At 41.6% G+C, this 27,208-nt stretch overlaps 1 protein-coding gene across 1 annotated transcript in view; it reads left to right on the top strand.

The window, feature by feature from the left end:
* Positions 1-24,416, top strand: part of KCNH3 (potassium voltage-gated channel subfamily H member 3) — a 94,889-nt gene extending 70,473 nt beyond the window's left edge. Inside the window, exons 10-16 of the mRNA XM_089679660.1 lie at positions 1,761-1,960; positions 4,596-4,845; positions 12,047-12,264; positions 13,487-13,734; positions 16,751-16,836; positions 22,277-22,338; positions 23,281-24,416. Of these exons, the coding sequence (XP_089535786.1) occupies positions 1,761-1,960; positions 4,596-4,845; positions 12,047-12,264; positions 13,487-13,734; positions 16,751-16,836; positions 22,277-22,338; positions 23,281-23,757 (1,541 nt within the window). The 3' untranslated portion in view covers positions 23,758-24,416. The remainder of the gene's footprint in view (positions 1-1,760; positions 1,961-4,595; positions 4,846-12,046; positions 12,265-13,486; positions 13,735-16,750; positions 16,837-22,276; positions 22,339-23,280) is intronic.
* Positions 24,417-27,208: the final 2,792 nt, after the last annotated feature.

Genomic DNA, 27,208 nt, shown 5'->3' on the forward strand with positions numbered 1-27,208 from the left:
ACAGTGTAAATTTGCTGTCCCCTGAAAATAACTCAACACACAGCCATTAATGTCTAAACCGCTGGCAACAAAAGTGAGTAAGCCCCTAAGTGAAAATGTCTAAATTGGGCCCAATTAGCCATTTTCCCTCCCCGATGTCATGTGACTAGTTAGTGTTACAAAGTGAAAGGGGAGTAGGTGTTATCGCTCTCACTCTTTCATACTGGTCACTGGAAGTTCAACATGGCCCCTCATGGCGAAGAACTCTCTGAGGATCTGAAAAAAATAATTGTTGCTCTACATAAAGATGGCCTAGGCCATAAGAAGATTGCCAAGACCCTGAAACTGAGCTGCAGCACGGTGGCCAAGACCATACAGCGGTTTAACAAAACAGGCCTCACCATGGTCGACCAAAATAGTTGTGTGCATGTGCTCAGCGTCATATCCAGAGGTTGTCTTTGGGAAATAGACGAGTGCTGCCAGCATAGCTGCAGAGGTTGAAGGGGTGGGGGGTCAGCCTGTCAGTGCTCAGACCATACGCCGCACACTGCATTAAATTGGTCTTCATAGCTGTTGTCCTAGAAGGAATCTTCTTCTAAAGATGATGCACAAGAAAGCCTGCAAACAGTTTGCTGAAGACAAGCAGACTAAGGACATGGATTACTGGAACCATGTCCTGTGGTCTGATGAGACCAAGATAAACTTGGTTCAGACGGTGTTAAGTGTATGTGGCGGCAACCAGGTGAGGAGTACAAAAACAAGCATGTCTTGCCTACAGTCAAGCATGGTAGTGGGAGTGTCGTGGTCTGGGGCTGCATGAGTGCTGCCGGCACTGGGGAGCTACAGTTCATTGAGGGAACCAAGAATGCGAACATGTACTGTGACATACTGAAGCAGAGCATGATCCCCTCCCTTCGGAGACTGGGCCGCAGGGCAGTATTCCAACATGATAATGATCCCAAACACACCTCCATGATGACCACTGCCTTGGTAAAGAAGCTGAGGGTAAAGGTGATGGTTTGGCCAAGCATGTCTCCAGACCTAAACCCTATTGAGCATCTGTGGGGCATCCTCAAATGGAGGTGGAGGAGCGCAAGGTCTCTAACATCCACCAGCTCCATGATGTCATCATAGAGGAGTGAAAGAGGACTCCAGTGGCAACCTGTGAAGCTCTGGTGAAATCTATGCCCAAGAGGGTTAAGGCAATGCTGGAAAATAATGGTGGCCACACAAAATATTGACACTTTGGGCCCAATTTGGACATTTTTACTTAGGGGTGGACTCACTTTTGTTGCCAGCAGTTTAGACATTAATGACTGCTTGTTGAGCTATTTTGAGGAGCCAGCAAATTTACATTGTTATACAAGCTGTACACTCACTACTTTACATTGTAGCAAAGTGTCAGTTTTTCAGCGTTGTCACATGAAAAGATAGAATGAAATATTTACAAAAATGTGAGGGGTGTACTCACTTCTGTGAAATACTGTACGTGTAATGTACAAAGTGGGGACCGTGACCCAATTACTGCCTAGAGTCAATGATGGTTTCAGCACTGACTATGATAGTATAGCTTAGTGTACCTATGATTATGGTTCTACAGTTACTTGCTTTTTTCTGTTTTTGTTAACTATGCATCAATGCAGTAACCTATGGCATCCAAACTTTTCCACGCTTTTTCCTGTACTAAATACATAAAAGGGAATTGCTGTTTACAGGGTGTTTTTCTAATGACTATTTAGTGAATAACCATGCTGCTTGTGCATTATTCTAATGTCTTCTAGCCCTGATGCATGCTCTGGTGTTTGGAAATGTCACAGCTATCATCCAGCGTTTGTATGCAAGGCGCTTCTTGTATCACAGCCGTACTCGGGATCTTCGAGATTATATCCGTATCCATGGCATCCCCAAACCTCTAAAACAGCGCATGCTGGAATATGTTCAGACCACGTGGGCAGTGAACAATGGCATTGACACTAATGAGGTAAGAAAAGCTTTGCATGTATTAGAATTTGTCATGACTTAATTCCGTTTTGCACACTTTCTGTTTGTGTTGGTGCTATTTTATTTTTTGTTTAGTAAGCCTATAAAACTAAGATCTGGAATGTCTGCTGTTACCATATTAGTCATTAATACAGTATACATTAGCACGTATGGCAACATCGTTACTTTGCATGGATAGTCTGCACAGTAAAAGTCAGCAGTAGAGTTACAGGGAATGCATTGTCGTTTTCTGCATATATGTTATGACATTATGGTCTAAAAGAAATAATCAATTAAAAAAAAAAATGTTTTCAACTGCATAGGGATATTTAGTATTTTCACATACAGCCAGCAATTGGAGCTCCTAACACCTTGCCCAGGCACTCGTTGGGTATTTTGTGGTAAAAAGTCCATTGTTTAGACTTCTCAATAACTCAAAGCTAAACTTCAGTATAAACAAATGTTATCTACATTCAAGAGCCATGTGCATTTTTACTTAAATCTCTCTCTAATCTTGTGCAGGGTAACTGGTCTTTTATCTGCCCCCTCCTGTAGTTTTCTGAAGGCAGCCTGTAGTGAGTAGACCTGCCGGGTCTCTCTCACAGCTCTGCACAGGCTGTGTGCAGCACAGTAAGGATACCACTACTTTTGCAAGGCAATGCCTAGATTTGTAAAGGCATTTGGTGCACACAAAGTGTATTTGTATCCTTTGTAGGCAATATATTTAAATGAAAGTTATTCTGAAGTTCAGCTTTAGAACATTTACACAAGTGAATAAATCAGGGGCAGTCACTAAATCCCCTCTCTCCCTTCCCTTCATTCAGCTTGAAGACAGGTGTAGTTTGGCCTCCCTACATAGATGGCACTGTTCATCAGCTACCATGCAGAGAGAGTGGAGGGCAAGGGGAACCCATGCCTGCGTAGGTGTCATCAGGAATGTAGCTGCCTGATTGGATGCTGCTACCTTGGTTGACCCCTGCGGCCATCTTTGGTGTGGGAAGTACTAATAAATAGCACTGTTGGAGCAAAATTTTGTGGAGTGGCTAGATCAGGGACAGAGTGCCTAGCGTAGGGAGAGGTTACAGTGGAGATGGGACAGAGAAGGGCCTGTCGCTTGTATCTTGGGCAGGAGCCCCTCCTCATCCAGGTGCCTGGTTGCTGGTCTGCCTCTTCTGTCAGATGCTGTTGGACACACAGCAGTGTGTACGGCTATCCTCTGCACAGTTCCCTGTAAGTATTGCCAGGCTGGTGTGGCCGTGTATACAGACTTTGTACTATATTCTCGGAACTCACAACAATATACTTTTCCACACTACTTGGCCTCCATGTGTGTTCTGTCATCTCCCGGAACCCAGTGCTTGACCCTCCCCCCATGCTCTGCTTACGAGCTCCCTCCATCTAAGAGACAGAGGTATAGAATTCTATTAGGCCACAGCACTGAAATTGTCAGTGCTTGCACTCAATTCATCCACTTGTCAGAGACGGGTACATAAATATGTCAGTGCTCAGAACTAAGGTCAGAGTGTCTATATTTGACACTTTCTCCTGGACACTCCCTCCATAGAGTCAAAGGGGAGGTCCACTAGTGACATAAACCACACAAAACAACCCGCCATCACGCTTAACTGGCCCAACTGGAAATGAACTATGAGATTTCAGGCACTGCCTATAGTTTCTTGGGTTTGTACATTTATAAGATGCTTTGTGACTAAGGGCCTTAAGTCCAAAACATGTCATCTGCCTTTAGAACCACTTTAACCATCTAGTTGATACCAGAAGGTTTTTTTACCTCTATGAATTCTATGTATTAAGGTAAAACGCAACTCCCCCTCAGCCCCCCCAATACTTACCTGAGCTCTGAGCCCCATCTCGCTCCAGCCATGTGCATGAGAGCCATGGCTTTTCTGGGTCTCTCTCTTCTCATTGTCTCACACAGCAGAGGGAGTCATTGGCTCCTGCTGTTGTCAATCACAGCCAGTGAGCCAATTAGGAAAGAACAGGGGGTGGGGCCGAGCCCTTTCTCTGTGTGTGGACAATGTCCACTCACAGGAGCGTGGCTTGAAAGCGAGCATAAGGCTTGCTATTGGGGGCACTCGGCTGCATGGAGGAGCCAGGTCCGCCAGCAATAGACCCAAAAAGAAGAGGATCAGGGCTGCTCTTTGCAAAACTATCACACAGAGCATGTAAGTATAACATGTTTGTTCATTAAAAAAAAAATGCCAACCTTTTAGAATCGCTGTAAGTAAAATATAAATAGCTATTGTCATTATTGGATGTGTTCTGATCTATCACCCAGCCCTATTTATTGACTTTACACTTTTATCATTATTTTCTATGTTTATTTCTGTTGAGGTTCAAACGAGTAAACAAATACCATTATTGTGCACGTTACAATGGTCTAGTTTTGCAGATTGTTCTATAAATAAATGACATGAAGGATTACAATTCAAAAAAGCAAAAGGACATGCTGACCACAGCAGCTATCAAATGCTTGCTTCTGACATGCATTGAAAATGACAGGTTGAGGCCTATAGGTTGCTATAGGCAACATCTGTACTTTCCCTTCCTCTCGTTTATTTACACAGTGCAGAATTTATTGTTTTGAGTCCTATATTTTCTTTTTTCACATTCTGCAGCTCCTGCACAGTCTTCCAGATGAATTGCGAGCTGACATTGCCATGCACCTCAACAAGGATCTGTTGCAAATGCCACTGTTTGCCCTTGCCAGCCGTGGATGCCTGCGTTCTCTGTCATTGAATATTAAACCCTCCTTCTGCACGCCTGGAGAGTATCTGATCCGACAGGGGGATGCTCTGGAATCTTTATACTGTGTGTGCTCAGGATCCATGGAAGTGCTCAAGGATGGTGTTGTCCTAGCAATATTAGGTGTGTGCTGAGGTCAAAACATGTTGTTGTGTTCATTATTTGTAACATTGTGGGAATTTAATTTAGATAATATTGACTAACACAATAAAAAGGTGAGAGCGGAGGGTGATCACTTTTATAATTGATAATTATAGCTGCACTAAAAAAACAGACAGGATTGTTTGATTTTAGAGGGTAAATCTATAACTACGGTATCAATCAAAAAAGTACCAAACAAAATTATATATTACAACTACACCATCTAACACATAAGATCTAACTTTCACCCTTGAAAGTGCAAACCAACAATATAACTCCAATATGTAGAATAAATATCCCTAAATATGTGAAACAAATATACATATAATGAACCCAAAAATTATATATAAATGAACCCAAAAATATCCAAAAATTAAAAATAAAATAACATTTTTGATAAAAAAAAAATTATTAAAATTATAAGCCAGTCGTGTCCAAAATAAAGTCAGTCCAATCTTTGTTTCCAATAATGCAAATTTTCAGATCCTTTAGTATCGAGCCCTCCCATTGGCTCCCAAAAGGAAAGTATGTACCTCCAAAAAAGAGAAAACTCATAGTGCATTAACTTCAATATATAAATTCAATATCATACCCATATACCATATGCGCTGTGCAACATGTGATAATGTGAACACTGTGCAAAAACCGTGATAGTGCGTCACTCTGTGAATGAAATAATCCAAGTGACCATTCAGTGTACACTTCTATAATGTAAGGCATAAATACCCTTACCAAAAAATCAAATGCCTTATCAATACTGCGGAGATAAGCAACACGCTCCCACGAATTTCCTCCAAGCCTGAATAATACTCCTTACGATGTCATCAACCACCTTCTCCTAGATGTCATCATGGCTTTTAAGGAAGTACTCCATAGTACTTACAGTACCCATGCTCCATGAGAGTGATGTATAAACAGGATATAGTGTAATTCCATTATGGGATTAATAAACATACACTTTATTTACTGCTTACATTAATAAAGCATCAAAACGCTTATTCCCATGCCCTCAAACCTCTATGGTCACCGAGCAGCCTCCAAAATTGTTTGACATGTGAATACCAATATCCAAAATGGCCGACATGCCACTTCCGGTTCCTCTCCTGTGCATCCGACGTCACTTTCCTTGACGCGTTTCGTCACATTCGGGACTTAGTCATAAGGGGTGTACTCGTTGGACTGGCCAGCCGCAATTTATAGCTCTCCTCCCCACAGCTCCGGAGCTCCGGCCGCCATCTTGGGAAAGGGAAAGCCGCCCACACTATATACAATACCGAAGTCCTTTCTTGCACGATATTGTAACATTAGCGGGAAATCCGAAATTCAGTCGAGGCACTAATATCAACACTCTGGTTCCCCCTAATCTATAATCATGCAAAAAGAACAATACAACAATATTTTACACAGCCCACAGAATCCCGCACTTGCATCTTCCCCATATATACAGAAAAACTACACAAAGACATTCCCTAATTAAAACCATGGGGAATACTCTTATACTATATATATCTATTATTATATATCTTATGGATACATGTGTGCAGTATATCTACACACCCACATAAATAAAACCAAGGATTCCCTGCAAAGTATTGCACATATCTATACTCATAATCAAATAAAATCACTAATGTATCCTTCACTATAATACTATACTACAGTACCAATGATTAATACATATATGGACATTATTATTGAATACAGATTAAATATACGCATATTAAAATTACTATAATAAAATTACAATAAAATAATTTATTACCAAATTAAAACTAAATTGATTATAATCCCAACTATTCACAAACATTTACCAAAATCCTTTATATATATTTTTTATATATATTTATATATATATATATATATATATATATATATATATATATACAGTCAGGTCCATAAATATTGGGACATCGACACAATTCTAACATTTTTGGCTCTATACACCACCACAATGGATTTGAAATGAAACAAACAAGATGTGCTTTAACTGCAGACTGTCAGCTTTAATTTGAGGGTATTTACATCCAAATCAGGTGAACGGTGTAGGAATGACAACACTTTGCATATGTGCCTCCCACTTGACAAGGGACCAAAAGTAATGGGACAGAATAATAATCATAAATCAAACTTTCACTTTTTAATACTTGGTTGCAAATCCTTTGCAGTCAATTACAGCCTGAAGTGTGGAACGCATAGACATCACCAGACGCTGGGTTTCATCACTGGTGATGCTCTGCCAGGCCTCTACTGCAACTGTCTTCAGTTCTTGCTTGTTCTTGGGGCATTTTCCCTTCAGTTTTGTCTTCAGCAAGTGAAATGCATGCTCAATCGGATTCAGGTCAGGTGATTGACTTGGCCATTGCATAACATTCCACTTCTTTCCCTTAAAAAACTCTTTGGTTGCTTTTGCAGTCTGCTTTGGGTCATTGTCCATCTGCACTGTGAAGCGGCGTCCAATGAGTTGTGAAGCATTTGGCTGAATATGAGTAGATAATATTGCCTGAAACACTTCAGAATTCATCCTGCTGCTTTTGTCAGCAGTCACATCATCAATAAATACAAGAGAACCAGTCCCATTGGCAGCCATACATGCCCACGCCATGACACTACCACCACCATGCTTCACTGATGAGGTGGTATGCTTAGGATCATGAGCAGTTCCTTTCCTTCTCCATACTCTTCTCTTTCCATCACTCTGGTACAAGTTGATCTTGGTCTCATCTGTCCATAGGATGTTGTTCCAGAACTGTGAAGGCTTTTTTACATGTCGTTTGGCAAACTCTAATCTGGCCTTCCTGTTTTTGAGGCTCACCAATGGTTTCCATCTTGTGGTGAACCCTCTGTATTCACTCTGGTGAAGTCTTCTCTTGATTGTTGATTTTGACACATATACACCTACCTCCTGGAGAGTGTTCTTCATCTGGCCAACTGTTGTGAAGGGTGTTTTCTTCACCAGGGAAAGAATTCTTTGGTCATCCACCACAGTTGTTTTCCGTGGTCTTCCAGGTTTTTTGGTGTTGCTGAGCTCACCGGTGCGTTCCTTCTTTTTAAGAATGTTCCAAACAGTTGTTTTGGCCACGCCTAATGTTTTTGCTATCTCTCTGATGGGTTTTTTTTGTTTTTTCAGCCTAATGATGGCTTGCTTCACTGATAGTGACAGCTCTTTGGATCTCATCTTGAGAGTTGACAGCAACAGATTCCAAATGCAAATAGCACACTTGAAATGAACTCTGGACCTTTTATCTGCTCATTGTAATTGGGATAATGAGGGAATAACACACACCTGGCCATGGAACAGCTGATAAGCCAATTGTCCCATTACTTTTGGTCCCTTAAAAAGTGAGAGGCACATATGCAAACTGTTGTAATTCCTACACCGTTCACCTAATTTGGATGTAAATACCCTCAAATTAAAGCTGACAGTCTGCAGTTAAAGCACATCTTGTTTGTTTCATTTCAAATCCATTGTGGTGGTGTATAAAGCCAAAAATGTTAGAATTGTGTTGATGTCCCAATATTTATGGACCTGACTGTATATATATATATATATATATATATATATATATATATATATATATACCCATATCTTTTAATAAATCATATGAATTTACTTATAATTTTGATAATTTTTTGTGTTATTTTATTTTACATTTTTGGGTTCATTTATATATAATTTTTGGGTTCATTATATGTATATTTGTTTCACATATTTAGGGATATTTATTTAACATATTGGAGTTATATTGTTCATTTTGGAGGGAGCTAACTCAAAATGAAAAAAGTCCACTATGCAAAAGATACTAATAAGTAAATGGGAAACTGCTATATTTGAAAAAAGTTTGGGGGTACTTATTTCAGATGATTGCAAAATGAGCAATGTGACCATGCAGTGGGAAAAGCGAATAGAAATCTAGGATGCATCACTAGAGGGATCGCCAGTAAGAAGGAGGTCCTGATTCCCCATATAGATCTTTAGTTAGACCTCATTTAGAATACTGTGTCCAGTTCTAGAGACCTCACTTACAAAAAGATATTGATAAGACAGAATGGGGTTTATTTACTAAAGCTGGAGAGTCCAAAATCAGACTCCCTTCTGCATAGAAAAAAATCAGCTTCTAACCTCAGCTTGTTCAATTAAGCTTTGGCAATGAAACCTGGAAGCTGATTGGTTTCTATGCAGAAGTGAGTCTGATTTTGCACTCTCCAGCTTTAGTAAATAAACCCCAATGAGTCCAGAGACAGGTAACAAAAATGGTGAAAGGTCTGGGGGATAAGACATATCAGGAAAGACTATGGAAACTTAGTATGTAGTCTGGAGGAAAGAAGAGACATGATTGAAACCTTTAAATACATCAAAGGAGGGAATAAGGTTCAGGAGGGCAGTATTTTCAATATAACACTAAAATCAAGAACACGGGGACATGACCTAAAACTAAATGGAGGAAATTTCAAAACTAATCTTAGAGAGTATTATTTTATGAAAAGGTAGTTGATGCTTGCAATAGACTTTCAGTAGAGGTAGTTAGTCAGTCAACAGTAAGTGGTTTCTGACATGCTTGGAACAAACATACACTACATGATCAAAGGGTTGTGGACACCTGATAATCTCACATACTATATGGAAAACTTGTGTGACACCCCGTCCTACAGTAATTATTGAGTGCAGGTGTTTCCAATGAAGGTTCTTGTTAATATTTCTTTGTATGCTGTAACAATTAACTACTTCCCGCCCAGCCTATAGTGAAATGACAGCCGGGCGAACCTCATGTCCCTCTGGTAGGGTGTCATATGACGTCCTTCCCGGATAGAGCTCTGCGCGTGCCCACAAGCCCGTGGTGTGTTGAGATCTGTCACCAGCTGTGTACCTCGGACATGGCTGATGACAGATCTGTGTATCGGCCTCGTTGCCAGTACCATGTGACCTGCTGTAACCAATCACAGCAGGTCACACGACAGTTGTATACAATGGATGGTTCCCTTTTATGCCTTCCCATTGTATACAACAGTGTCCAACTGTGAATGGTCACAGTGATCACATGCACAAGCTGGGCCAGTCAGAGTCCATCTGTGTCATGTGATTAGCCATGGCCAATCACCGCTAATCACAACAAAAAAAGCTGAATGAATCGATTTCATTCAGTTAAATGCTTGCTTATAACAAAGAAATTCTTTGCTATAAGCAATCAAATTGTGTAAAGAAAGAAAAATACTGATTACTTCCCCAAAGTATTACAATGTTACTATGGTAACATTATACTACTTTGGTCATAGTGTAATATGAAAAAAAACTTAAAGACAAAAAATTTAATAAAAAATAATTGAAAAGAATTGAAAAAAAGAATGATGAAGCTGTACTGCACTGGTGACAGTATGTTAAAAAAAAATTGGGGGAAATTTTTTTATTTTCTTTTTCTAAAAAATTATGACAAAAAAATTACAACTTAAAAAAACTTGCCATGCCTCTTATGAAATACGTCAAACTGTCTACTTTGCAAAAAGGGGTCATTTGAGGGATGTCTGTACTGTTCTGACATTTTTGAGCCTCAAGAAATTAGATTGGCCGTCAGTACTTCAGGATTGATCAATTTTCAGATATATCCCATAGTTTGTGAACTCTATAACTTTCCTACAGACTAAATAATAAACACTAATTTGGGTTATTTACACCAAAAAAAGTAGCAGAATACATCTTGGCCTAAATTTATGAAGAACAATTATTTATTTGCAAACTTTTATAACAGAAGCAAAGAAACGTGGGGGGGCTTTTCCAAAATTTTCATCCTTTTTTTGGTAATTTAGCAAAAAATAAAAACCCCAGTGGTGATTTAATACCAACAAAGAAAGCTCTAGTTGTGCGACCAAAATGATAAAATTTTAGTTTGGGTACAGTGTTGCATGACCGCGCAATTGTCATTCAAAGTGTGAGAGCGCTGAAACATGAAAATTGACAACTGTGTGCTTCCAATCTTGTGATGACAGTTTTAAAACGTGACTGTGGCCAAAAATCAGGTCCAAAATTTTATAGTTTGATCAGCTTGGTGTGGAAGATCCTGAGTTGCCTTCACAAAGCCTTGACCTCAACCCTATTGAAAATCTTTGGGATATACTCAAATGCCTATTGTGTGCCAGGCCTTCTAATTTAAGACCTCACAAATGCTCTTTTTACTAAATGGGCCAAATTCCCATAGACATGCTTTCCGGTGGAACCTGTTATAGCCCCAAAGTGTTGTTCAGTTGTGTATCAATGCTCATGGTTTTGGAATGGCATATTTAACAAACTTGTATATTGTACTGTAGGTGTGATTGGTCAGGTGTCCACAAACGTTTGATCATATAGTGCAGATCTATACTCAAACAAAACAATGACAAAAAAAACGAGAAAACAAAAAGAAACTGGAAGACTCCCTGGACCGCTTGGTCTTTTTTCTGCCGCCACTCTTCTATGTTTCTGTATTTGAATTGTATTTTAATTTGCTCTGTAATCTATTGCTCTATTTTATTAGACAAATGAAGCCAAATAGCAGACATGCCCCTCAAAGTGCTACAGGTTTTTTGGTCTAAGATTGGAGTGGTTGTAAACCCTTTCATATGCCAGTGCAGTGACTGGCCTCAGGTGATACACAGAGATGAAACAAGTCCTCCTACATTAGTTGTACCTATCTTCATTAATTTCTTCTCTACATATGTTCAAAGTGCAGAATTTGTACATCTCAGAATTCAGAAAAAAGGGGGCAGGAAGCTGAAGTGGCACTTTGCAGCGATCAGTGAGAACTCTGAAATCTGATTGAAGGGAAACACCCCCTTCACACAACACATAGGAACAGAGCTGAGGCTGTCAATCAGCTGGAGCTCACACCCCTGTCACCATTTTTCTCTTGGTGTCAGGAAAACTTGTCATAAGTAGCTCGTGCTGAGAGCAGAGGAACAAGGCAGCAAACTGAAATGACACTTAGTGCTCTTAACTGAGACAAGTACACACTATATATAGATAGGCTTTGTTTATATTTCATGTCTGAGGTTTCCAACCACTTTAACATAACTGATCAAACACTCTTATAGTCATCAGAAAGATGTACTGTACATCAGTGGGCCATTACATTTCTGATCCAATGAACATATTCTGTCATCAATGTAAACTAACATTTGGTATCTTGTTAATCATTTCAGTATTTGCTCTCTGCAGGTAAAGGTGACTTGATTGGCTGTGAGGTCTCCTGTGAAGACTCTGTGATTAAAGCTAATGCAGATGTCAAAGCTTTGACTTACTGTGACCTTCAAGGGATCAGTCTGAAGGGTCTTCGTGACACTCTGTCACTCTACCCAGAATATGCACATAAATTCACCGGTCAAATTGTACACCAGCTCAGCTACAACCTGGGAAGCAGCAGATGTGAGCCAGAGGTAAGTGAGAGATAACCACAAGGTGAAACATATATTGAGCAAATAGACAAGTCAGACTGGAAGCTGAATTCTGTTTGGCTCTTATAGGTTACTGCACATTGTCACCTAGCTATTAAACAAGGGCCAAAAGTCTTAGATTGCACGTGCACACGAGTCAGCTGCTGAGTCATCCTTGGCCAAGCTGTGTCTTCAACAAAATATATCTAACAAAAAACAAAGTCTAGAAGAGACATATGGTAAATGTGTACTAATAAACGCTTACCAGTCATATAAAAATCTACAGAGTAAGTTGCATGCCACCACCCATTAAAACAACTTTTGTCTATGATACACATACCACTGCTCAACCTATCCAAGCAATCAACAATGTACGATGTTGAAATGTGCAAATATAACACAATCCTCAGTTACTGCAATACTGGCCCTCAAATGTACATAGAAGATACCAATATCAAAGCGAGGGAATATAGTCTTTTTGCAGCATCTACTATCTTTTAGCATGCTAACCATCCTTAATAGATAATGTCAGTACATTCATTATCTTAAAGCCACCTCCATTTCACTCTGCAACTTGCATAACTGAGCTGCTAACAGCAGTGTTCCAAGGTAGTAGACAGATGAATAAATAAGTGATCAGTGACAACCAGGGGCGGACTGACCATTTGGAAACTTTGACACTGCCTGAGGGCCCGGGGTCAGTAGGGGGCCCCATGAGATGCCCCTGGTACCTTTTTCATAGGCTTTTTTGAGTTTGGGCAAGGACACAGGGGCCCCATGATCCCCTATTGCCCGGGGGCCCGATGAGTTGTCAGTCCACCCTGGGTGACAACTATAACTATAGGTAAGTCCATACACTTACAAGGATCTTTAGTTCACTAAGATACAGTATATCCGGTATATGTTTGTCAGTTACCAGCCCTGTAGATTTGCTCAAACTAGACACGCACTTCTAATTACTGAATATCTGTGGTGCTATCTCAAGGTCATCCTACATTTCAACATTATTGGCCATATGATACATCAACAGTGTATTTAATATTTTGCCTAGATTTTTGATTTGATAATTTTAAAAAAACTTGGCGTGTAAGTGCCTTTAAGATAGAGGCTGTAAAGCAAAGGGGCCTAGAATTTCTTTCTGAGTCCGTGTTTATATATGTTTTTGCTCCTCAAAATAATGCTGCATAATTCTGAAAATAATACTATGCCTTTACCTTCCTACCAGACTCGAATCCATACTGAACATTCTTCAAGGACAGATCTGCCAGACAAAGCTTCCCCAAAGTTAAAGGCTTCAGCCCTCACCCCAAAGAACTCCCCTCACCTTCGCCTCTCTCCATCTCGATATTCTAGCTGCAGTCCACAACACAGATCTCAGGAAGTGACTCCAAGACGGACTCCTCACAGGGAGACCACTACTGAACTTCATATACCACTGATGTCCCAATCGAGGCCACCAGATCTGAGCCCAAGGTACAGCACACATGTAACAAAGCTTCTACAAATTTCCATTTATAAGATCACATTTCATTCATAGATGCTGTAGTACTGGCTTCTATGAATGGAGCAGCTGGGCAGAAAGGGCAGGCATAGCCGGACTCTCTTGATGAGAGCCTGTGACAGCTTCCACAATTCTATTAACCCCTGTCGCCCTGGAAGATTACGATTGTAATAGGGAGTGGAGCTGCATGAATGGAGGATTTCACCTAAGGGTCACATCCTACTGTAAGCTATGTCCCTTGTGCTAATGTTGTGGGGTTTTTTTTATTTTGGCTGCACTTAGGCTTTAGGTAGAACTGTGACCAGGCTTTAGGCATTCAACTATTTACATATTTTAACAACTTAAATAAGCTTTAAAACAAGTCCTCATTGACCTCTGTAGCTGTGGACAGTGTGGAGCAATTAATCCTCAAAAGATTAAAGTGGTAGCAAATTTTAAATTTGTATTTACAGGTAAGCTTTAAGTGTTTGTACAGACTGACAGTTTTTTTTACCTTCTAATACTTACCTGAGCCCCCTCTCAATCCTGTGCACGGAAGCCTTGCCTCTTCCAGGTCTCTCTCTCCTTATTGGCTTAGACACAGCTGTGGGAGCCATTGTGAGGAGCGAGTGGGGGGTGCACTCAGTGGGGGGAGTGTCCAGGAGCGCCAACAGGGGAACCGAGAAGGGGAGGATCGGGGCTGCTTTTTGCAAAACTGTTGCACAGAGCAGGTAAGTATAGACATGATTGTTAAAAGAAAAACAAAGAGCCTTGTATATCACTTTAAAATATGTCTTACCTGTAGGTTTAGTGAATATCTCCTAAACTCGCGCTGTTTAGAAGATATTCACATCGGCTCTGGCCTATGACTTTTCCCTGCGCAGGCATAGTGACTCTGTATCCAGGGCAGTGTGCCATGAATGCAGGCACCGCTCCACAATAGTGACTCTTGTGCACATACATGGGAATAATATCATTATGGCCTGGCCATTTAAATGGCCAGAGAGCACAAAACCAGCACTGGGGGGCTCCATGTGAAAGGCAAGTCAGTCATAATGTGCTAACTTGCAGTGCATACTGACACAATATTGCATAAACCTGCAGGGGGACCTTAGTTCTCAGCACTTTTTCTTCCAGATTAGAAGGCTGGTAGGTTGCCAAGCCACTGTTGGGAATCGAGACACAAAACCTCTAGAGCTAAAATAGTTTCACTTTAATTTTTCACAGTAGAGGAATAATTTCTCCACAATGCCCCTAGATACAGATATCAATGAGGACTTCTTTAAATTGGTAATAAAACCCTTACATATACTCAGTAAAGTGACTGGCCTCAGGTGATACACGGAGATGAAACAAATCCTCCTATATAAGTTGTACCTGTCTATCAGCAGTCTTTTCTTCTCTACATCCTGTTTATCTGCAGTCTTCTCTTCTCTACATCCATTCAAGGTCCAGAATTTATAAAGCTTGTCTACGATTTCAGAAAGCAGGGGGTAGAGAGCTGAAGTTACACTCTGCAGAGCTCAGTGAGGAGAGCTCTGAGATCTTATTGGAGGGAAGGGACACACCCCCTTCACATAGCTTACAGGAACAGAGCTGAGGCCGTCAGTCTCGGGCTGTGTTGTTGGAAGTCCCTCCCCTGTCACCATTTTTCTCTTGGTGTCAGGAAAACATATCAGAGGTGATTCATGCTGATAGCAGAGAAATAAAGCAGCAGACAGAAATTGCACTTAGTGCTCTTAATTGAGACAAGTATACACTATAGAGGCATATGATTTGTTCATATTTTATGTCTGAAGTTTCCAAACACTTTAACCACTTCCTTACTGAGCCATAGCCAAAAAATGTCTACAGCATGGCTCTGTTGTTCTGGGAGGGCGTCCATGGCCCCTCTGCATGCCCCCTGTGGCGCACTCTGTGATCACTGTGTCCTTTGGCCCTTTATCGTGATCTGTGATCAACTGTGTCCAATCACAGTGACCCTTTACATTATGGTCAGCTGTAATTGGACACAGCTAATCACATAGTAAACACACTTGGCAGTTATTGGCAGTAGTTTCCTGAAGTGCTGTTACAGCGTGAGGAGAGGACAGCTGGTAACTGGCAGGTATGACGGGCATGTACACAGATAATCAGGGCACTGATCATCAGTGCCCTGATTATCAGAGCTGCCTATCGGTGTCCATCAGTGCTGCCCATCAGTGTTCAGCAGTTCTGCCTATTATTGCCCCTCAGTGCCACCTATCAGTGCCCATCAGTGTCATTCATCATTGCCACTTCATCATTGCCCATCAGTGCAGCCTATCGGTGTCCATCAGTGCAGCCTCATCAGCGTACATCAGTAAAGAAGACAAATTACGTACTTGCTACATTTTAAACCAGAAACTAAAAAATATTTTGTTGAGCAAAAAATAAAAAACCCAGTAGGGAATAAATACCACCAAAAGAAAACTATATTTGTGTGAAAAAAATATAAAACCTTTTATTTGGCTACAGTGTTGCATGACCGCGTAATTGTCATTCAGAGTGTGCCAGCATTGAAAGCTGAAAATTGGCCTGGGCAGGAAGGGGGGTGAAAGTGCATGGTATTGAAGTGGTTAAAGCATTTTTTAGTAGGGTTATTCAAAGCATTTTACTCAATCAAAAAATACACATATCACTTCAGTATTGCGATTATTACTAATTTATAATCGAAATTTCCCCGTGCTTTTCATCTAACCACAGTTATTCACCCATACCTGTTTTTTATGCAAACCTCCTTTACTTTGCAAGCTATACTTTTTATAAATGTAGGAGAATTTACATTTTTATTCAGAGACCTTTCTTGCATAGCCATAAGGGTAATAAGATATCAATGTTTCTGACCAATCAAGTGCAAGATATTTCATATGCTTAAGTACTGAGTTATTCTAATTTCAAAGTGATGCTAATGAGCACTGTATATAATGTTTGATGCACAATCACCCTGCACATTCCTAAATATGTTCAAGTTGCTCTTTCTTCCTACAGGGTTGTTGATGGCATAGAAGAAACAACTGGTGTAGCCCAGCAAAAGTTTACATTTTCTAACTGTAGCTCCCTTTCTAATGCACCAGGTAAGGCCGCCTGTATGGAAAATTTCAGGAAACCACTACTTTCAGTAAACAATAAACAATAAATGACCTGTTTCTGCCTTTTTTTTCTTTTTTTTTTTTGCTTTATGTCAAAGTTAACAATGCCCATCAGGATTTGATTTGTATTGTACTGTAAATCACCCCTCTGATTCTAACTAGAGGCTATAAAGGCAGGGCTTTTTTGAGCTGGAACTTAGTAGTGAGCAGGAAGCAGAGAGCCTGAGCCAGAGATGATAGAACTGAGTTCTACCATCTCTGGCTCAGGCTCTCTGCTCTCTGCTCACTACTATCACTTGTAAAAGAAGAAGCTGGACTTCTGTCTTTACAAATGACAGCTTGTCTCCCCTTGGCTCTCATAGATCTGATTTCCTGAGCAGCTCCCACTGAGTGCAGTATGGGGACAAGGGAGATGCAGGTGCCCAGGGCACAGTGCAGATGCCAACACCCCCACTGGATTATCTTCCTGCAGGTGAGAGAGGTGGAGTAGGAGGGGAGGAACTAGATCTGACTGGGTGCTTCAGCTTAATACAGCACCAAAAGTAAAGCGTGGAAGATGGTGGAGCTTTTAAGAAAGGGGGAGAAGATTGGAGCAGAGGGGGGGGGGGGGGATTGCATGTAGAGATCAGAGCTGAAGAGGTGAAGAGGGGTAAAAGTGAGATGTAGATGGGGGATGCAGAGGTAAGCAGCTGTGGAAGAGGGCTGAACTCTGCACTCTGTGTGCAGCGCACCCCTGAACTCTGCACTCTGTGTAGCGCACCCCTGAACTCTGCACTCTGTGTAGCACACCCCTGAACTCTGCAGAGTTCAGGGGTGCGCTACAGATTGCAGAGTTCAGGGGTGCGCTACAGATTGCAATCTGTAGCGCACCCTTGAACTCTGCACTCTGTGTAGCGCACCCCTGAACTCTGCACTCTGTGTAGCGCACCCCTGAACTCTGCACTCTGTGTGCAGCGCACCCCTGAACTCTGCACTCTGTGTGTAGCGCACCCTTGAACTCTGCAATCTGTAGCGCACCCCTGAACTCTGCTCTCTGTGTAGCGCACCCTTGAACCCTGCACTCTGTGTAGCGCACCCTTGAACCCTGCACTCTGTGTAGCGCACCCCTGAACTCTGCACTCTGTGTAGCGCACCCCTGAACTCTGCACTCTGTGTAGCGCACCCCTGAACCCTGCACTGTGTAGCGCACCCCTGAACCCTGCACTCTGTGTAGCGCACCCCTGAACCCTGCACTCTGTGTAGCGCACCCCTGAACCCTGCACTTTGTGTGCAGCGCACCCCTGAACTCTGCACTTTGTGTGTAGCGCACCCCTGAACTCTGCACTTTGTGTGTAGCGCACCCTTGAACTCTGCACTCTGTAATGCACCCCTGCACTCTGTGTAGCGCACCCCTGAACTCTGCACTGTGTATTACTCTATGTAATACACTCTTGGTATTTTAATGCCTCTTTTAAGACCCTCCCACTGTTAGTGAAATTCGACCACACCTAGTGTGTGTGTGTGTGTGTGTGTTCCTGCACCTATTTTATGAGAAAAAAAAAAAGCCCTGTATAAATGTATCTGGAGAAGTAGATTTGTTTGTTTTTATCCAGCATGCCTCATGGGGACCTGAGATTTTTACTCTCACTTCTAATGTAATAATGTGTGAGCTCCTCGGTGGCTCATTCCTATACTGGACATTGTATGGACCCCACAATTCGCTCTATCAACACAAAATTCGCAGGGATGGTCCACCCTTGTTACTCTAAGTTAGCCTTTCTCAACCTCTTCAAAAGGATCCCTTAACCGCTTCTGCGCCACTCTAGAGCAGAAATACTGCTACAGGGCTGCACAGGTGCACAAAATCACATGTGTGTATATATACACATGATTTTGCAGTTCTGGGTAGGGGGTGCCTGATTCCTCGCCAGCATCCGGTGATCGCTGAGTATTACCAACAGAAGAGAGACCTTTGTTTAAACAACACAGATCTCTCCCCTGTCAGCTCCTGCACACTGCTTTGTATGGCTCTGCATAGAAGGGCTATACAAAGCAATGTGCTTACAGTTGAAAGCACACACACAGCGAAACGGCACACAGTTAACCCTTTGATCACCCTTCCTGTCCAGTGTCATTAGTACAGTGTCAGTGCTTTTTATTAGAACTGATCACTGTATTGGTGTCACTGGGAATGTCAGTGACACCAAGTCAGTCCCCCCCAGTGTCAGAATGCCTGCTGTAGCCCCGCTATAAGTCGCTGATCGCCGCCATTACTAGTAAAAGGAAAAAAATTCCAGTATATATACCGCCATTTGTAAACACTAGAACTATCACATAAACCAATTAATTGATACGTATTTGGATTTTTTTTTTTTAGCAAAGACATGTAGTGGAATTCATTTTGGCCTAAATTTATGACGAAGTTTAGGATTTTACTGGACATGTTTAATAGCAAAAAGGCAAAAATATTATTTTGTGTCTCAAAATTGTTGGTCTTTTTTTGTTTATAGCGCAAAAAATTAAAAACACAGAGGTGATCAGATGCCACCGAAAGAAAGCTCTATTTGTGGCAAAAAAGGATGTAAATTTCATTTGGGTACAGCGTTCCATGACCACACAATTGTCAGTTAAAGTAACGCAGACCCCTATCGCAAAAAATGGCCTGGTCAGGAAGGGGGGCAAATCCTCTGGAAGGCAAGTGGTTAAAATAACTTTCCAGTCTTAGGGAACCCCTGCTAAAAAGTACCATAGTTACAACTCATGATACATTATTGTGATGGTTAGTAGGAAGAATGCTCCTTTACACTTGTGGTCATTGGGAAGAATTGCCCCCTTACAGATAGCTAAAAAGATCAATGGTGTCAGTGGGAACTTAGAGGCAGGAACTTCCCATTGCTCAAGGAACTTCTAGCAACCTCTGGAGGAATCCTGGTTAAGAAACCCTGCTCTGTTAACAGGTCCTGAACTATGATGTGCAGGGCAAAAGCTGAAGCAAGCAAATGTAGACAGAAAAAAAAGCTCAAAATGGGTTTGTAATCTCTAGCAGACCTTTAGCAGTACACAACAAAACATTCTAGCATTTCTATAGGATTCACTAAGCCTAACTTGTATTGACTGTAATCAGAGGTGGACTGACCATTTGGAAACTCGGGCACTGCCCGAGGGCCCGGGGTCAGTAGGGGGCCCCATGAGATGCCCCTGGTACCTTTTTCATAGGCTTTTTTGAGTTTGGGCAAGGACACAGGGGCCCCATGATCCCCTATTGCCTGGGGGCCCCATGAGTTGTCAGTCCGCCCCTGACTGTAATGTAACTTCAGCCTATTTGCATTTTAGAACATCCCAGCATACATGTGTGTTGTGATGCATTGTGCTGCAAAAAAAGTTCCTGTTCACGTTTTTTGCTTTGGTAGCCCATTCTAAATGAACGTGTTGTGATAAAGTAAAACTATGACCACCCATTAAAGAAAAAAATGTTTTGCAGCCGTTAATTATAAGTGCTGGATGCTAAGACAACTATTAGTGCAGATTCAAAGTCTCACAAATGACTGTTGTGCTTCCAACAATCTAGAAAGCCATTGAAAGCACATATACCGATTATGGTTCCCTGACCATATTATCTAGGTGGGCACCATTAAAAGCAGGGCCGATGCAAGGAATTTTGCCAACTCAGGAGAAGGAGCATTTTGCTCCCCCCATCGTCCTCCCAGCACACTCCCCTCTCCACAACGGCAGTGTCTAGTGAGTAGTATGCATTCCCCACTTCCCCTCACTGGCTATGAGCAGCTGGCAGGTGAGGCAAACTTAAAATCTCCACGCTGCTCCCGTTAGGAGACAGGGCACAGTGCTAGGGAATGGAAGACAGGTATTTTAACCACTTGCTTACTAGATCCATTTTTTACATTTTTGTGTTTATATGTTTTAAAAATCATTTTAGGCCTTAAGATTACTTAAAACTCCCAAAACAAAGAAGACACCCTAAAGAAAATGTTAGTAGCTCCTTTTCTTATGTTACACAGTATTAGAATTTCAATATAAGATATCAGAAAAATATATACACTAAATAAAATTTTGGGACACATAAATATATTTTACCAAAAATTGGGTAATAAATTGCAAAGGATGAGTTTGTACTGTGTAAACCGATACCCAACATGTCTAACTTTAAAATTGTGTGTGCCCGTGAAACAGCAAAAAACTTCAGTACCCATTTATTATCACATAGTTTTCCCCCCAGCCCGCGCCCCCTATCCTCTCCATCACGACCAATAACGCCACCATCAGTCCCACCCCGCAAGCCAAAGTTCTAGGCGTCACTCTAGACTCCAATCTGTCCTTAAAGCCCCATGTCCAATCGCTGGCAAATTCATGCAGGCTCCACCTCCGCAACATCTCCAAAATACGTTCGTTCCCAACCCCAGACACTACTAAACAACTCATTCACTCCCTTATTATCTCATGACTCGACTACTGCAACTCCCTCCTCACCGGCTTACCTCATCACAGACTAGCCCCGCTTCAGTCTATCCTGAACTCAGCGGCCAGACTCATCCACCTTACCAACCGCTCCGCATCTGCCACCCCCCTCTGTCATTCCCTCCACTGGCTCCCGATTGCCCAACGCATTAAATTCAAACTACTAACACAGACATACAAAGCCATTCATAACGCTGCCCCAAACTACCTCACTGACCTGATACCCATATACCACCCTACCCATAATCTTCGCTCCTCACAAGACCTCCTACTTTCTAGCTCCCTGGTCTCCACCTCCCACACCCGACTGCAGGACTTCTCCAGGACTTCCCCCATCCTCTGGAACTCACTACCCTAATCCATCAGACTGTCACCTACCCTCCTCACCTTTAGTCGCACCCTGAAAACCCATCTCTTCAGGGAAGCCTACCCCGCCCTCACTTAACAGCCGATCTCCTCCTACCACTCCATCCCCCACAGCCACTTCCTCCTGTACCACTATCCCCTCCCTCCTAGATTGTAAGCTCGAAAGAGCAGGGCCCTCAAACCCCTCGTGTATTGTTTTGTTACTGTATTGTCTCATGTACTGTCCCCCACTATAATGTACAGCACTGAGGAAACCTTTTTAGCGCTATATAAATACTGTATAATAATAATAGTGAGGGGGAGCATAGGAGACACTAAGGCAGGAGGAATCTCTCTCAGTTAGACGAGTTTCATAAAGTAAACAAAAACTTCCTTTACCTTCCCTATCACATAGTAACTGAATCTGGCACTTGTTTAGACTGTTATACAGGAACATTTAGTTTTACTGTAATGCAAGACACGTTAACACACCACAACACACTGCAACGCACCAGAAAGGGGTCAGGGGAGGCCTTAAAGTTTATACATACCAGTGGTAGCAGGAATTGTTCTTAATAAAGAGAGTTCAGAGGAAGTTATATCATTTATTCATACTTTATTTTTTTAGATCACTTGTTCCTGACATCAGAACCGAGAGCTACCGAAAGTATGGACCGATTGAGTCAAGCGGTGAGTGGTTTTTGGTCACGTGTAACGTAAGAAGAAAAATTGCTTTGCTCTTATAAAAACAAAAACTAAAGGAAATGAGCTGTATGCCTCTTCACCATAGTAAACAATAATCATAGACTTTGGAAGTTTACAACAAAAGATGAAAGGAGTCACCTCACTGTAGGATGAGCATTAGATACTTCTCATGGAAGACTTATGTAATTACTAATGACATCCTTCTGAAACAAAATCCAAGTCACTGCAGGATCCCTTCCTGTACAGAAGTGGTCCTGCTCATCATGCACAGTCTAAGTAGGGTGCAGCGTGGTGTGGCAGCAGAAGAAATCACACAAAGGCCGAGTAACTATGTACTGCAGAAAGTTCCAACAAGGTAAACTAGGCCTGGTCGGGTGTAGACAACAGTCCAAAGCCACTTATGAAACCTGTAGCAGCGGTACTTTAGTGTTACATGATGCCGACAGCTTTTGTAAAAAGGAGTGGGAATGTGGCCTGACCTGTCCAATTCTACTGGCAGGGTTCCTAGAGGAACCTATCATTATATACTTCTGGAACCTTTCCTTATCTCTATATACTGTCCTTGACAAATGGAGAACCTGTCTCTACACTAACTACTTGCATAATGCATGCCAAATCAGGGAGCCCTTGTCTTAAAAAAGCACTGACCTCACCCAGTATGGCCACAGGGGTCAAGCAGGGCAGCAGCTTCCATTCGGACAGCTGCATTGCTGATGACCCAGGAAGTCATAGAGGGTTCCTCACAACTTCCTCTCTTTCTGTAAAGCTTTAAAAAAAGCAGTAATACTGTTGTAAGTAGACCTTTCCCTTTACAATCCAGATATGAGTTATATCTACATCTGAATACAACTTAAGGACTTCAGTCTTGAAAAGTAGCTTATCATAACATAGAAGATCACATCAATATCAATTTTCTATTTTCTGCAGGTATCTGACCTGTCGTGCCAAGTACAAGAACTGAGAGAAGGCCTCCACTCTCTCCGTCAGGCAGTTCACCTATCTTTAATGCCAGGCAATACCTCACCCTGCTGCCATGGAGGAGACTTCCATACATACTGTGGGGGCAGTTTACACTCTCCTGGTGATGCAACAACTACCTGTCCTTCACTTTTCCATCCTCCACGGGTAGAAAAGGCTTCTCAGGTCTGCTACATTCATAGTGCTTCCCCAACCTGCTCCGAGGGACATCTATCTTGGCTTTGGACACCCCCTACACCTCTGTGGCTGCACTGTACAGGGTTTGAGCAGAGGGACTTCAGCCAACCAGGCACTTCCACCCTCAGTGCAGAAGAACCCCATAATGGTACAGATCCTCACTCTGTAGAAATGCACTTTATGCTTCCAAATAGAGGAGGCAACACAGATCCTGAATACTGGTCCAGGGAAGAAGGAACAGGAATGTAAAGATATAGTGGACAAGTATTAGAAGGAACATTTTTAAAAGTTTTTATTGAGAAAAAGAGTGGTTTTAATCAGTGCCAGGACAAAGTTATCCACTACCCAGGGTGAAGGTACCAAACTGCCTGTTGTCCTGGCCCTGGGTGCGGAGCACTATTCATAGGTAAAACAGTCAAGTAATGTATCACAAATTCAAACACTAAAGATACTTTCCTAGGTTGAGCTAATATTCATTATTTATATTTAAAGGCCAGGGATATTGTTTTTTATTCCTTCCCCACAAAACACACAAATCACAGTGCAGATAATGACCGGCCCAAGGTCCCAAGTCTTCTCCAGCCAGCGTTGAGACTATCCTGGAGCCAAACTTTATTAGCTTAGTGGCTGCAAAACACAAGTACTAGTCTGTGACTATGAAGGATGAGCAGAAGTGACTATTAGCTAAGTGTGAGTAACTGGGAAAATCAAAGCATGAACTGTCGCTTTCTTAGCTACAGACCTCAAGGCCCATGAATCAGTTTATGGTTTCTCCTTGGCGCCTGTAGTAAAACTGCCTGCTGCTATCATGTCTATTGTATAAAATATTTTCTTGCTTTACTGGTTTTAACCTGGGCAAAATTAAAAAATGGCATATATGCATGCTTGCCAACATGCCAAGACACTGATATTCTTGCCAATGGTCTGCATTTCATTCAGCTACTATCCGATTGGGTATGCCCAAATCATGTCCACTTTGGAGGTGTGGCCTGGTGTGACCAACCTGTAAATAGGTAGAAACCTCCCATCATGCCCATTTTACAAGTTGGTCCCACCTGGATCTTCTGTCTTTCAGAAACCCTTAAAGGGCCAGCAAGAGGGGTTGGGGGTGATTAAAGCTTTGTGAATTAAGCCTAATGTGTAAATATTTGTGATGAAGAAAAAATATGTGACCAATAACTATGAAGCTGCCCCTTTTCTTCTGTTACCTAAAGACACAGTCCTACTCTGTTTCCTGGTCAATCCAACCCTGCAATGCTGAACATACAGTATATGTTAGTCTTTATTCATGCAGGTGTACCTATCCATACATTCCTGCCAATGGCCATCTTTGCCTGCACAGGATGCACAATTCTATGCATCTGCTTGCAGGCAGTCCCATTCTTTTCTATTAGGATGCAGCAGCTGCACGGACACAAGCGCTCGTCCCAATTTGACAGTGTGCATTCAGGGACACACACCTGCACCCACACAGCTGTCAAATTGGGACTAAGGGTTGTGTCTGCGCAGCTACTGCATCCCAATAGAAAATAATGGAACTGCCTGTACACAGATGCATGGAAATGTGCATCCCGTGTGGGAAAAGCCGGCCCTACAGATAGGTGCACCCATGTAAATGAAGCCCAACAGAGAGCAACCAACATAAGATCAATTTTTGCTGAACTCTGTTTCATTTTTCACCTGCCCAGCACAGGTTGTCTCTTTTTGGAAGAAAGCAATTCATACATAAAAGCCATTATTTTATTTAACCCCTTCGCGCTGTCACACAACTATGTGGCCTCACAGAACTAGGCTTTTTTCCATGGGGCTGCATATTTGTGTACTTGTCTTGATGCTGGGAATGCGCCGCACAGCGCACTCCCAACACAAAGAACGGGGTGTCACTGTGAGCCATGGGTCCCATTCTAACGATCGGGACCCAGAACTCCCGATTCCGGGTCACATGATCGCTGTGATAGCCTCTGATTGGCTATCACAGTGATCAGTCACTGTATAGCCTGCCCCCCTTTTTGTTTTTTTTTCTCGATAAATGGAGAAGAGAGACACATTGTATCTCTCTAACTCCTGGCATAGAGAAAAAAAAGTTTGTTAAAAATAAAGAAATATTAAAAAATAAAGAAAAAATAACTAGATCAAGGTTTGATCTAGTTCAGTGCCAGGGTAAGTGGGTCAGGGTCAAAGGTGAAAGTCAAAAGGTCAGTGTCAAAGGTCAGGATTTAAACAAAAATTGGTATCAGTGTCAGTCAGTGTGTTTTAGGTAAAAAGGAAAATGGGCACTATTATTTATGGGCTGTACTACGGGTACAAACAACAAATAACATACACATATATGGTATTGTTGCGATCATCAAGAGCTGGAAAATGTATTTTGGGTTGTTCTTTGGTGGTAGGTTATGGTAGTAACAAGAAATACACAGCTAAATTTACAAATTATTTTTTTTACTATTTTGAAACAATTTTCCTGTGATAATAAAAATAAAATGAGATATCAATTACCATTTACCACCAAATGAAAGCCCAATTTGTCCTGAAAAAAACAAGGTATAATTCACCTGGATGCACAAAGTAGTTGTGAGGATATGAACGGTTTTACTAACACATGTCAATGTTGCAAAATTGTGCTTAGGCATTAACATTTTTTTACCCTTAAGCGTGAAGGGGACAGAGGATACAGTCTTTATTATTAAGTGTTACATTGAATAATGATATACAGTAGTTATGCACATGGCCATCACTAAATTTGAAATGATCAAATTATCTAATGTTAAAAATGAATTGAAATGATCATTATAGCCTACTAGCATTTGGAGGGGTACTGAAACAAGATGGTAAGGTAACTAGACCCCTAGCATATAGGAGTTTTGCAACATCTTTTCACAACCTTCATTAAAACCCAAATTCTGAAGGTTACACCCTAGTGTATTTTTTTTTTTTTATAATTACTTTTTTTTTTAAAATCTTCTGGCTCTCCACATGATATGCAAGGTCCTCTACCTTTTACAGTCCAATTGCTGAACCCACATGTAAAAGCGAAAATCTCAAATACATACAGTTGTGTTCAAAATAATAGCAGTGTGTTGAAAAAAGTGAATAAAGCTCAAAATCCTTCTAATAGCTTTTATTTCCATACACACAAATGCATTGGGAACACTACACATTCTATTCCAAATCAAAACATGAAGAAAAATATATCAAATTTGTGTTGTTCCTCTAAAAAAAATTGAAGAAAAGTGAATATTAGACTGTTCAAAAAAATAGCAGTGTTTGTAGTCTTCTTTACAAACTCAAACATTCACTATATAAACTGAAAAATGTTTGAAGATTTTGCTTTCCTTTGAATCACTTAATTCATATTTCGTTGTATAACCACTGTTTCCGAGAACTGCTGTACATCTGTGTTGCATGGAGTCAACCAACTTCTGGCACCTGTGAACAGGTATTCCAGCCCAGGATGATTGGACTACATTCCACAGTTCTCTATTTCTTGGTTTTGCCTCAGAAACTGCATTTTTGATGTCACCCCACAAGTTTTCTATTGGATTAAGATCCGGGGATTGGGCTGGCCACTCCATAACGTCAATCTTGTTGGTCTGGAACCAAGATGTTGCACGTTTACTGGTGTGTTTGGGGTCGTTGTCTTGTTGGAACACCCATTTCAAGGGCATTTCCTCTTCAGCATAAGGCAGCATGACCTCTTCAA

This window comes from Staurois parvus, unplaced genomic scaffold (genome assembly GCF_062004578.1).
Source record: "Staurois parvus isolate SC_StPar_1 unplaced genomic scaffold, SC_StPar_1.0 ptg000017l, whole genome shotgun sequence".
In the NCBI taxonomy this organism is placed as follows: Eukaryota; Metazoa; Chordata; class Amphibia; order Anura; family Ranidae; genus Staurois; species Staurois parvus.